At 44.9% G+C, this 13,958-nt stretch overlaps 1 protein-coding gene across 1 annotated transcript in view; it reads right to left on the reverse strand.

The window, feature by feature from the left end:
* ODAD4 (outer dynein arm docking complex subunit 4) overlaps positions 1-13,958 on the reverse strand; it is a 159,196-nt gene that overhangs the window by 106,095 nt on the left and 39,143 nt on the right. The window contains exons 3-4 of the mRNA XM_078641410.1: positions 4,694-4,847; positions 2,075-2,136 (exon numbers count right to left, since the gene is read on the reverse strand). Coding sequence (XP_078497536.1) covers positions 2,075-2,136; positions 4,694-4,847 — 216 coding nt within the window. The remainder of the gene's footprint in view (positions 1-2,074; positions 2,137-4,693; positions 4,848-13,958) is intronic.

A 13,958-nucleotide genomic window follows, 5' to 3' on the forward strand; every position in this document is an offset into this window, starting at 1 on the left:
TATAGCTCATTAGCTGCACTGGCCATAAATGTGGGTTCAGTTGCAATCCAGCACTTTAGAAAATAAATAATTACTTCTTTCAGAAGTTCTCATAATGTTAGTTTCGGAGCGTGCAGTCATGATTTCTTACCCCCTAACACAATTTAATACCACAAAACAACTATGTTAATTCCTTAGCTTCTCTCAGAAGTGTGCTGCCAAAGAAGGTGAGTGTGGTCAATACGCTTGGCCACTGCATCCGTAGATAAAGTGTGCCTTCTGCTCATAACTCCTAATACCTGAAATGAGTAGTAATACTGATCAAAGGTTAATGAAAAGTAAAAACTGGCATAAGTAAGCGACATTCAGAACTATTGGGAACTACTAAAATTGGGAGACAAACGTAGGAACTCATTTACGGAGTTTTGGCGCAGGGCAGGGCCGCACGGAATCTGCTCCAAAAGAAAAAGGCAGGAACCTGGGGTATTCCTGTTCCTTTCCCCAGCGCTGGGGCACAATGGGCTTCCATGCGCCAACGCAGACACACTTGCACTATGGTGCAAGGGTGCCTGCATTGCGGAGTTGAAAGATTTTGTGCAGGAAGGGGCACCTTTCTGCACAAAATCAATCAGTTGAGGTAATTTCCACTTTCTTTTTGTGCTGCAAAATGACGCACACATAGAAAGAGGGAAAAAACGAGGAGAAATACGGATATTTCTCCTCGATGGGTCTCCCTAACGCCACCCCTGGGGTAGTGTTAGAATCTGACGCACTCCCAGGTTTACGATGCCTCGCAAATCTGGGAATGCTTCAAATTCCATGGGTGTTGTGTGACAAGACCCATTGAATGCACCTTTCACGCAGTGTTCTGCGTGAAAGGGACACATATTTTACAAGGTCATGAAACGCCAAGTGAGTGGCTTTAGGTGGCCTTGTAAATATGCTGCGGCACATTGCGCCACCGGAGCATCAAAAAAGTGACGCTCCGGGGGCCTCATGCATTTTTTTAAATCATAAAACTGAAATATCACTAATAATTTCATTAAAGATTGAATTTCACTTTATTTTCTGTTTGTGAACTATAGGAGATTCTGATGCAAGCATTGAAATCCACTGCTCACCTTACTTCTGCATGTCTGCAGATGAGATTTTGTGTTTTTGTCAACCATAGGCTCAAAAGAGCAAATATGACAGCCACTGTTGCTCTGTGCTTGGTGCTAGGTCTTCAGCCTCTCCCAATATTTTTTAAGTCTGACCAAGTGACAGATTCAACTTTCCCAGCAGCCTCATGTTTCCCAAAACATTCAGAATTAAAATTCAAGCTGCAGCTTTTGGTCAGCTCTTGTCATCCATTGGACAGTTCAAGTGTCATTCCCATTTTGTTTCAGTCCACCACAGCTTACAACTTACATAATGAGTCAATTGGACAACCCACTTCAACTACTGCCTCTCTTCACTGTGTGAGCGACAGCAATGTTCAGGCGCATATCTGCATACAAAGCAGTCCACTTCACTGACAGGGTTAATTGGTCTATTACTGCTTTTATTTCTGTTTTCATCTCGTTCTTGAATTGGTTTTGTCATTCTAGACAAAATCATTTTTACTTTTTGTTGCTATTACCCCTTTAATGCCTATGGCACTACCTTTTGCAAATAATATGCAGGTTTGTCAGGACTACACCTACTGGCATAACCAATGACAGTTTACAACTGGTGTGATGTGAAGGACAGGGCATTTTTACCATGCAGGGAAGTGGGAAGAAGGGATGAGTCTAAGGTTTTATAGCACTACAGCGAAGAACTAGCTTGTCACCAGCCTTTAAGTTTACCAGTGCCTTAAGTAATAGGTGTTACTACCACCCAACTCATTAGCACTTATTTTATCAACCTTAGATGCAGCAAAGACCAATACACCATCTTTAGTATTTGGGCTGGTGACCTCCAAGTTACATACAGTTATGTGTAGGGGGTGCATTCATTAATCCACTAAACAGAAAGATTATCCACATACCAAGGTCAGAATGTGTGATAAATATATTTAACATAAAATAAAAAGTGAACAGTTTGGAAAACTGCATGTGGAGAAAAGTCTTACCTCTTCTTGCTTGCTTACGAAAAGGAGATTGCCTGTGTTCTGCAGTGTCACAGACTCTGGGCCTGTCGACAGAAGCAAACAAACAGTTGTTTTTCATTATATGAAAGTAAAATCAAGAATGTATTACACTAACAGCACAAAGGAGATACCTTCACCTTTAAAACATACATCGTTGCGGTATTTTAGCAACTCTAGTCACTCATATTGTCTTCATTTGGAATATAATTATTTTAGTGCCCATATTAAAAGTTATTTCTTTCATTGTATGCCATCTCTTGAATATGTGTTTATTATTTTTGTTTTCTTCCCATCCCTGTGTATCTAATTTTGTGAGGTCTCTTACCAGATGTTCCACCTGTGCCTACATTTTTTAGATCTATCTGGTGCCTAACAAGTATTTTAAAGAAGCCATGAGTAATGTAAACAAGGTGAAATGGTGACGGGATTTGGGCAGCATAAACGTTTCACCTGTGGTTGGTCTCTGCCTTTGACCTTAGGGTTCTGGGTATAAAACAACCCAAAGTATTAGCCATATGAACCCAGCTTATGACTTCCAAGAGGCATAGTTGCTAAGTACTGATGTCCTTGTCCACTTCCTCCATAGACAGATATTCTGAACATAGCCAGACAACCAACACTATTGACATCTAAAATGTCTGCCTACTATAGTTATCAAGAGCAAGTGGGGACAGTGACAGCCAGTGTGGGGAGGTCTCCACATTTGCTGTCCGCGCTCTGCTTGTTTTTATCACATTGGTTTGCAGCTCCCGAACGGGCAATATAGCCGACTAACTTATCCACCACTCAAATCAATTCCATATTTCACTATACTAATTCACCACTAATCCTTTTGGGTTCCAAAGTACTGTGCTACTCGCCGAAAAAGCACTTTGACGCCTCGTCAGGCCTCGTAAGCGCTATATAAATGCAATTACAATGACAAATATGAAGACTGTGAAATGAAGGAGTGAATGAGACTTGTACATTGCACAGCTCTGTGAACTATATTACCTGAAGGTGATTCCTTGTTAGGAGGAGCTGCAGTGGGTTCGGGAGAAATTCCTAACAAATTAATAACAATATTCCAAGTAAAAATAACTGGAATGTAAATCTCCTCTTCCCCTCGTCTTGAAATGATACATAAATGATTTTTTGATCTGTAAAGATGTGTGGCATAAGCAGCAATGTGCCACAAAAGGGATCAATACTATGGTTGTTGCTGATATGAAGAGCTTCTTTCAAGCAAAACTACTTTCTCTTGTATGTGAGCGACTAAAACAGACATCTTCAAACTGAGGCGTGGGCACCTTTGAGGGTCATGAGTTGACTTCAGGTGGGCCAGGCGCCTGCCAAGAGGAGCATAATGCTGAAAACAGACGTTTGTGTTTTTTTGTGAAAAACAGAGAGGCAGTGAATCACTCTCTAATGGGCAATCAGTAACACCTTTTGTCACTCATGTCCTGGCTGGGAGCAGGTGTCTAAGGGGGAGGGGGCTGCAAATAATTCACAGAGTGCCTTTCCTCCATTTCCAATAAAACAAAATCACACTGTGAAAAATTTACACTTTAGCAAGACCAGGCTGCACAAAGCATGTTGATAATCATGTATTTTATTGCATTTTTGAAAGGGATAACTAGAAGCTGACTCGCTCAGATAATTACATATTACGGACCAGCGACATATATGCTACTGATCCCAACTCTGAGACTCCTTTATGGAAGGACGCTCCTGTGTGAGCTATAATAATACAGTGGTGATTACACCGGAATTGAGGATTGACTCCAAAGCATTTCTGAATCTGATAGCCTTGATGAAGTCACAGGGGTACTTCCCCCCAAACGACGGAACACGTGTTGGCTAAAGTTCAAAGGAGGTCACACAAGAAAAAGCCACACATATTAATGAATAAACCCACAAGTCAAGAAAATAAGTCTTCTCTGTTTCTTACATTGTACACTGCACTGAACCTGTTTGATACTTATTGCGTATGGCTCTTGATGGTAATTATTGTGGAAAAATATGTTAACCACTGAAAGATTGTAGCCAAGGTACCTCCCATGTCTACGCAAATCTTGGAATTCATTTACTGTTTTTTTCTCCCATGTTTTGCTCTCCTATCTACAGACCCCTAGCGGCTAGTGTGAATGAAAAAGAACTTTGATCTCCAGAGATAGTTCAATGTACATACAGGAAAGACAGATCCATGGCAGATTATTAGGATAAGCAGTACATAGATGGTCTACATTTAAATTTATTGCATTTAAATTTACCTTATGTGGCTATCCTGAAAATCTGTCATGGATCAAGCAGTCCTGCATTTAGGCTGGCCATCAACCTCTTCTCTAGATGCTTACCTAAATATGGTTGGGTAAATTGGGAAAGTTATGCAATTTATTGTACCAGGACTTCCCCTGTCCCCCAGTAATGTCAGACCTGCTGTGCTGCAAACATCCTATGCAATCTGTTCCAAAATACCAATTGCCAGAAGTAATAATGACTTGACTAAAGGAAAGTCAGACCCTGCATAGCTGCTAGTTAGGGTTACGGATGCAGACAAACAGTGACGTTATACAGGCTTCCTCTTCTGTCCAGTCACTGATGAAGTGATGTACTACTCACTTCCTACAGAGTTGATGATGGCCTCCCGAGCCTTTTGAATCCCCAGTCTGAACTGATGCAGCTCTGGGCGGATTTTGTTTCCTCGATGGTAATACACAAGTGCAAACTCAAAGTCTCCCATTAAGTACAGCGCCTCTGCTTTTTGGTACAGTCCCTGGAAAGACAGAATTCAATCTTAGAGAACAAGGCAACAACAAAGGAATCACAGAATATGTTTTCAAGCCTGCTTATACAGATAACATAACATTCCGTTTCATCATGAGCTGGTTCACAACCAATGCTGCTATGAAAGAACATGATGTTTTAGTTACCCAACCCATTGGTGCTCATTTTATTAACTTCAAAAGGTTGACAGTTTGAGTGGGCCTGGTTTGTTCTGGAGCTCTGGTCTTCAGGTTACAATGAGCCATGTGCAGTGAATACTCTACGTCCCTGAGATAGGATCTAGGCTTGAACATGCAAACAAACAGGTCAACTGATGCCATAGGATATCGTTCCACAAAGGAGGCAACAAGATGGTCCTTTCAATGGGTCAGAAGTGTCTTTAGGAAACTCTTTTCTGATGAAAACTATTTGGGTAACACTGTAGATTCTGGCTTCATTTGTTCACATGAAGGTTTCTCCCAATCCGCGATAAAGGTTTCTTGACTTCTAGTTAAATATATGTGTGGTTTTTTTTTTAAACAATGTGAGAATATTGTTAGAAAAACAGATAAGACAAACACATTACAGTATAGACACCAGTATACATCCTCTTTCCATGGTACAATGGTACCATATAAATTATTTAACATGAATACAACCACATTCCCTAATTAGACTTACCACACAGTGGTTGATGCGTTGCTCCTTCGGCGCTCTCCTCCTTAGAGCAAGTGACACTTAACCATGGACCCATTCGTGGTCTCCTTCCCAGAGACCTACTGTGAGAAATTCAGGGAAGGCTATGTATGTTCCCAATTCAAAATGACCACCACCATTTGTTTCTACTAGCCTTTCCTAAGCCTTTATGGAGGAACAACAAGGTCAATAACAACTTTCTGTCTAAGGCCTATAAAAGGAGAGAAACTTTACTACTCTTTGTGCTGCAATGCTTTGCCTGCTGACTCTTCCCAGAAGCTAGGGAGTCTAGCATCTACTCCTATCCAAGATAGGACCCATGCTGGTCTTCACCTTTGTCAAGCCATCCAACCCCTCCGGAGCTTTCTTGTTATGTTATGTTATTGTCATTTTTATTGCGCACAGATGCTCCAGCTAAGGAGCGTCCTGGCGCAGGGAAAGGTGGACACAACACAACACTAAAACAAGAAAAATAGAGGGAGGTAGGAATTTAAAACAAAAGGGTTTTCAGGGCCCTACGAAATACTAATAAGTCATCTAACAGGCGGATTTCTAAAGGAAGGGCGTTCCAAAGAATCGCAGCTCTCACACGAAAGGAACGACCGCCCATCCGGCTGAGTCTGAAGCGTAGGACAACCACAAGGGATTGACCAAGGGGTCTGAGAGGGCGGGTCGGGACATAAGGGGATACAAGATTATTAAGTATCTCTGGTGCCGACCTTTTAAAAATTTTAAAGGCCAGGCTGAGAGCTTTAAAATGGATTCTGCTTTTGATCGGTAGCCAGTGTAAGGACCGTAAAGTGTTAGAAGTAGGACAGGTCCGAGGCAAACCGACCACCGCCCTCGCCGCCGCATTCTGTACCCGTTGTAGACGAAGGATCTCCACTTGGTTTGCTCCAAGTAGGAGTGAACTGGCGTAATCCAGCCGGGAAATAATCATCGCTTGGATGACCAGCTGTCGTGTCGAGGCATCAAAAAATTTGAGCACTGGTCTTAACCCGCGTAGGACACCAAAACAACCTGCCGCCACTCTCTTAGTGTGGGTCGTAAAACAAAGAGTGTGATCGAGCCACACTCCCAGGTTTCTAAGTTCCAACACTGGTAAAGGGGCCGGCCCCAGCTCAGGCGGCCACCAACTGTCCCCCCAGCGGTCCGCGTCTCTTCCAACGATCATCACCTCAGTTTTTTTCGCATTCAGCTGGAGACAGTTGTTATTCATCCAGCTGGCCACCTCTCTCAGCCCGTTTCGGAACCTGGGGGCGTCCCGCTCGGTATCCCCGCTGATCGTAACCGCTAGCTGCGTGTCGTCGGCATAAGAGACCATGGTTAGGCCCCACTGCCTGGCGACCTCAGCCAGCGGTTGCACGTACAGATTGAGGAGCGTGGGACTCAGCGAGGAGCCCTGGGGGACCCCCAGGTCCAAAGGATGGTACTTGGACTGGAAAGGAGGGGTGGCAACGCAGAAGGAGCGATTGCTAAGGAAGGAGCGGAACCACTGCAGAGCAGAGCCACAGATGCCAATGTCCTCGAGGCGGTGTAGAAGGATGCGATGGGACACGGTGTCAAAGGCAGCGCTAAGATCTAATAGAATAAGCGCTGCCGTTTGACCAGCATCCAACACAGTCCGCAGATGTTCTACCATTGCCAGAAGGGCCGTCTCCGTGCTGTGACCAGCACGGGACCCATTCTGCATGGGATCGAGGACATTGGCCCAGGTCATATGCTCAGCGAGGGCCAGATTGACGTGAGCCTCCATGACTTTGGCCGGCCAGGGAAGCAAAGAAATAGGGCGGTAGTTTTCTGGTTTTAAAGGATCCAACAATGGTTTTTTCAGGATCGGGGAAACCACCGCTTGCTTCCACTTGGCGGGAACGATGCCTGAGGTCAGGGAGAGATTGATCAGTGAGCACACTATCGTGCGCCCCTGAAAAGAGGGGTCCCTAATAAGGGCAGATCTTAAAGGGTCCGCAGGCAAGCCAGATTTGACTCGCTGTGCCCACTTAGCAAACTCATCCCCATAAAGAATGGGGAGAGAGTGCAGCGACGGACAACTACGGGAGCCATTCAGGGGGATCGAGGACAGCGTCGTACAAGGGAACGACTGGTAGATGTTTTTAACTTTGTCCAGGAAAAAAGAGGCTAAAGTTTCACAGTGGGAAATGGAACTGTCCACTTGCGGAGCAGCTCTCTTAACCATCAGATCTTTGATGGTTTTAAAAATGATCTTAGATGGATTGAGGCTGCTCCGGAATTCTGTCGCGTAGAACGCCGCACGGGCTCTACATATGGCTCGATGGTAGAGCTTGACAGAAGCCAAATATGCAGTTTTTTTAACGGCATCATACGTCTTTCGCCACTCCCTTTCTGCCCGTCTACAAGAGCCCTTCAAAGCGCGGAGGGCACTGTCGTACCAAGGGCTCGCCTGTCGGGAACTGGATCTACTAGAGATGATGGGTATCAAAGCGTCAAGCGCCTTAGTAATCCAGTTACAGAACAGGTCATAGCCCGAGGTAGCATTAAGCAGAGGGCCTAATGGCTCTTCAGCCATGATGTGATGAAGGTCCTCTAGCCTAAGCTTATTCCAGTGGCGCCGGGGAATCCACTTGGGAGGTGGAATAGTAGGGGTTACTGGAAGGGGTAGCCAGACGGACACCAAGAAGTGGTCAGTCCATGCCACAGGAGAAACAGCCGAAACTTGAGCATCCGTTAGGTTGGTAAAAAACGGATCCAAAATGTGGCCGGCCACATGTGTGGGTTGGGAAACAAGTTGGCTCAACTGAAGGGCCTCCAAATCCGCCAAAAAAACACTAATAGCCACAATCTCTTGCCTGTCAAAGTGGAGGTTAAGGTCACCTAAGATAGAAAAATTGGCGCAACCACTCGCCAGCGTGCTCACTGCCTCCGGGAAAGCACCCCTGAAAGCGACATCACTGCCAGGGGGGCGATAAACGACCATCCCTGACAACGAGAACTGGGGGCTGATGATGATCTTAAAGAGGGCGCTTTCGCACCCAGCAATCTGCAGACCCGTCCAGGTGCACGCAAAAGTAGATTTAATAGCTAAGGTGATGCCTCCACCTCTCGATAAGCGGTTACATGTAAAAAGTAAATAGCCGGGAGGACAGGTCAGATTGATTATGGCAGCATCAGTGTCCTGAAGCCAGGTTTCCGTGATGACAAACAGGTCTGGCAGCTCATCCGTAATGAGGTCTGCAATGGACAGGTGGTGTTTTACCAGAGATCTGGTGTTGAGATTTAGGATCCGTAGACCATGGACCAAACCCCTAGTCAGTGGGGGCGCGCAAGTGCGTGCTCGTGGAACAAAGGGGATGTCATAGTCTCGAATACCTACTGGCAGGTCCAGCGACCACCTCTTACAGGCACACTGATAAGGGCCACATAGCGGGTGGTACGGTGCAAAAGTGCACCGAGGGAGAGACTTCCCAATTGCCCGGAGCATGACACTGGAATATACGATCATCCTGCCACCCAAAGGGGTATTGCCAGGGGAACCCGCGACGCCCCGCGCGACCTCAGCGCGGACGGGCGCAGACGGGCAGACTCTGGCTCGACTCAGGCGCTACCGCTGCGCGTCACCGCTGCGCGAGAGGTGTGAGCTTTAAGTACCAGCTCACCTGGACTCCTGAGAAGCGCTAGAGCGCTCAGGCAAATGGCGCGTAGAATCAGTAACCACCCCCAAGATGGCGGCCAGGCGCCACGAACCGGCAACAAGAAGGACAACAATCTCCGCTCTAAACGCGGTGAGGGCACAATTATAGTGCGAAAGTGTGGGCACAGCGGTTCTGTTTTAAAAACAGGGGAATACAAAATTAAGAAAAACAAAAATAGAGAAAACGGTAATTTTAAAATAGTTATAAGCGCTGCACGCTTAAATTCACAGCAGCATAGCGCGCATAGTAGCACCTTTCCCAAGACCGAGCAACTGAAGTGCTCGCCTTAAGTACCAGCTCACCTGGACTCCTGAGAAGCGCTAGAGCGCTCAGGCAAATGGCGCGTAGAATCAGTAACCACCCCCAAGATGGCGGCCAGGCGCCACGAACCGGCAACAAGAAGGACAACAATCTCCGCTCTAAACGCGGTGAGGGCACAATTATAGTGCGAGAGTGTGGGCACAGCGGTTCTGTTTTAAAAACAGGGGAATACAAAATTAAGAAAAACAAAAATAGAGAAAACGGTAATTTTAAAATAGTTATAAGCACTGCACGCTTAAATTCACAGCAGCATAGCGCGCATAGTAGCACCTTTCCCAAGTCTTCACCAGTCTATAGGAGATGTTCTGGATTGCTGGCTTTTTCTCCTTGGGGCGGCTACTTTAGAATGCACTAACTGCTAGGCACTTTCTATGTCAGTGTCACCATCGCTACTGGTAGGCGTTGCCCTGATCTCCGGAAGGCCAAGCCTGAGAAGACCAGACCACCCAAATTCAGATGCAATCTCAGAGATCCATCAAGCATCGTCTGAGTGACAACCTCATATAGTAGCCAACTGTGGGACATGAGGGCACCCTCCATATAACAGGATAGGACCCACATGTATGACTGAATGTAGAAGTTACAAGTGCAACTCACTATATTGCACAGCCTCTTGCATCCATCGACAATAGATGAGGGCCCTAACGCAACAAAAAAAATCCTCCCAGTGGTATCCAACCTTCACTTACGCCAGGGATGACTGTCATATCACTGAGACTCTGCTGCTTCCTCCACTGTTCTTGCTATAAGAGTCCTTTCGACCCTCCAACTTTACATACAACTACTACACTCTGGGACTGTTCAGCATCTTTATTACAAAAGCGTAATAGCGCATCACATAGTGACAAGGGCTATCAATCCTTTTCTCCCATTACAAGCTTTTTCCACACTGTCCAGGATCACGCTCTAATAAAGTTTTATCCCCCCTCCCAAGATGGCGACAGCGGTTAGCGCTCCATGCTTCTTAGGGATCCATACAAATACGTAGCTTCTGGGAACGTTCCTCACGGGGCAGTGAGGGTAGGAGTCCAGCTAGTTGCCGTCCACCCAGCCGCGAGTATGCCTTCCCCTCCATCACTGATCATCGAACTATGGTAAGCTACAAGAGCTGTGTAACGTGTGGCTTTTTATTTTTAGACCGACCATTTTAATTCTCTCTAGCATCGGAGCAACAAAGTGCTCTTTCACATCCCTGTCGGGCAGTAGATCTCGTACTGGGGGTGATTTGCCTGGCCTCAAACTGGTTTATGAAGTTGGTGTAAAGTATTAGTATGTTTAGCTTTTTCCGCAAGACGGTTTAGAACTGGCTATTATTGTTTTTAACCACTATGCTGTAGTGTAGTTCCTATTATCCCAATAGGCTCTGCGCATTGGAATAATACCTCCAATAGTATAGACCTAGACCAGACGTTAACTAGGTCTTCTACTGTCGATATTAGACTTAAAGTTTTGGGTTTGCCAGCTAGCTCAGAGTTCACTAGAAACTTTCTCGAATAGACAAGGAGGAGTTGAACCTCCCTGGATAGACAAGAAGGGATTTAGTTTCTGACAACCATAGAACATGACAACTTTGCTCTCCCCTAATCAAGAGTGTATCTCTAGAGTCGTGTGAAAACAAAAGACAACTTATTTTACTCAGTCAGTACGTGCATTCTTAGTTTCACCAGATTGTAGAGAAAAGGAAGAGACGGGCGTGTTCAATAAAAGATGTTATTTATTGATCAGTCTCTTTTCTCGTACAAGAGAAATGAATCGATATTATTGCAATACTTATGGTTAAGTAAAGTGCATACAATAAAAGCAGAAGTATAAAATAATACTGTAAAAACATTTATATGGTTTCTAAGCCATATGGTGGTTTAAAATGGATAAAATAGATACATACATATAAACATTTGACTAATCGTACTCAACTGGTGCTTCTAACCACGCCTACCCCAGTGTACCTGACCTAAGCCTAATACGTGGGCGGGGATAGAAAGTAGCAGTCTAAGTTAAGTTTGTTTTGCCAAGTGACTGATTCAAGAATTCTCTGCAAGGGGTTATTCAGTTCCATACCTGAGGTCTAGGATGGTTGAGGGATAGTATCTCTCGTCTGAGGTCTCGATATTCCAAGCTGCCTGCGAGGGCTGCTCGGAAGCGCCGGAGCTGGATTTCTCGGCAGGAGAAAGCAGCGTCTCGTTCTCAGCGCGTCAGGAAGGCGGGGCAGCGCCGGGGGCTTCGCTCTCTGCTGCGCTTCGGCAAGTCTCGCTGCTCCGATCTCGTCACCACCGCGTGTGTCTGCTTAAGGCAATATCGGTAATATTTATACCTGTCAGGTGCCGAGATTGACGTAAGGATGGACATAGATACGTCAATAAGGATGTCATACGAGCTGGTCGTTAGCGCATTCTTTTACTGAAGTTCTCGGTGAAATCAAAACAATGGCCGCAGGGTTTTTCCCAGGTTGTCATAGGTTTGATTTGTTTTGAGAACTCCGTATGCCTTATCAGGGGCTGGAGGAATATTGCTTGCCTAATTAGATGGCAAGCGTTATGACCTAATCAGATAACGCGCTCCTGTGCCGTGGTCTGGCGTAATCAGATAACGGTTTCTGCATCATGGGATGGCTGCTAGTTAACTCGTTAACCAGAATAGGGTCAGGAATAGGGGGATCGATACAGAACCTATAGGAATACATCACACCCACTCCACGCTAACTATGGCCATATTTACGAATCTAGGCATAGTAAAACATACTGTAGAGTATCGTGTATACCTTACCACCCCAAAATACATATAATGCATTTCGAAATTATGTAATGTATGGGAAAAATAAAATAGCCACATGTACTATATGCATTTAAGCAGTAGACTAATGCTAAATTAATCACGCATGTATACATTATTAGTAATCGAATACGAGTATTACACATGAAATGGCTCTTAATACAGAAGAAAAGTTCGAGACCACTTCATCACAGTTCAAAAAATATTTATAAACATACCAGCGGGCAGCTAATGTCTATGAAGTTTCTAAAAATAGAAATTAGTTCTCTAAGAATAGTTCTTACTTTAAGCAGAAGAAAAGTGTCCCGTAAAAGTTAACAAAAATATTTTGGGGCTGCTAAAAAAATTGCTGTCCGTGGACTGGAGGAAAAGTCGATCTTGCTACTTTATTATTAAAGTTGAAGGCCAAATTCAAGGTGTCGGGAACGCCGTGTGCTAGCTTGCTCAAGAGTCGTTATTTCTGCTCTGGTGAGAACATCATATCGTTGAGACTGCTGTCAACAGCTTCCTGTGAGAGTTCCACTAACTCGGAAAAGAATGTAACCATGCATTCATGTGCATGATTGTCTCCATTGACGTTTTGATTAGTATTGCTGACAGAAGGTTGTACCTGATCGATGCTGCTTTCATCTTGATCTTCACTACCCCTTAATCGTAGTGGTGAAGTTTCCACGAATGCCGTCATCAGGATTGGTAACCGTTGAGGGCAGCACAATGCATGAGCCTTTACCGGACCCAACAATGTTTCTGAATCCATTGGCGCATCCGATTGTAGCGTCAGACAGGTGTCCAACACGCATTCTTCTCCGCACAGCATGCACCTTAATACAGGTAAAACACATCTTTGCCATATCGGCCGAAATGAAAGAAACCAAGTCATGTTCAGGTCTCTAAGCCGGGTTAGTCCCAGGATTTTTGATATCCGGTCCCGGTATCCAATGGCTCGGATTGTTTCTTCCCTTGTCGCAGGTGTTTTGTCTGTGACATGGTTTGCCATAAGGAAATATAAGGACTAAGAATAGGATTCCTGCAATTAGTCCCAGAATGAGGGGAACTCCTCCAAAAATCGAATGGACGAAGTCTGGAAAAATACCCAGTATGGCTTTGAATGGTGTTAATGCCATCGGAAATACTGTCTTAAATACATTTGAGACTCCACTGGTATCAGAAATATTTAAGATTTCATTCAGGATTTCTGCGAAATGTATGGGGGAATTAGTTGATAACAATGAGTGAATCTCTGCAGTCGTCCTTGCGACTAGGAGATCATACGTTTCTTTTGATGACGTGAGCCTGGTCGGCGTCTGAAGAAGCACTGTTTTCATTCTGCTTAAAGTATCAACTCGAATAGAAGTAATTTTCAAGTGAGGCCATGCCCTTGCCTCCCTGTCTGGAAAGGAGCTGGGGAACAATAAGCGTCCACAGCACATGACCTTCGCAGTCGTACTAACGAGATAAGGAACCTCGGGCAGTAGACTACAACATCTGCGATCCACAATTAGAATGTAACTCCCGTTATAGAGTCTTTCAAAGAATGGTTCTATCTCTGTTGCAGGTGTGCCTAGCTGGTGACATGAAAGGTTATTTGAGTTCCCTTCACAGGCTCCATGCAAACTAATTCCATTACATAGAAGTGTACCGCTTAGTGACATCGCACAATTATT

This window comes from Lissotriton helveticus, chromosome 5_1 (genome assembly GCF_964261635.1).
Source record: "Lissotriton helveticus chromosome 5_1, aLisHel1.1, whole genome shotgun sequence".
Classification (NCBI taxonomy): Eukaryota; Metazoa; Chordata; class Amphibia; order Caudata; family Salamandridae; genus Lissotriton; species Lissotriton helveticus.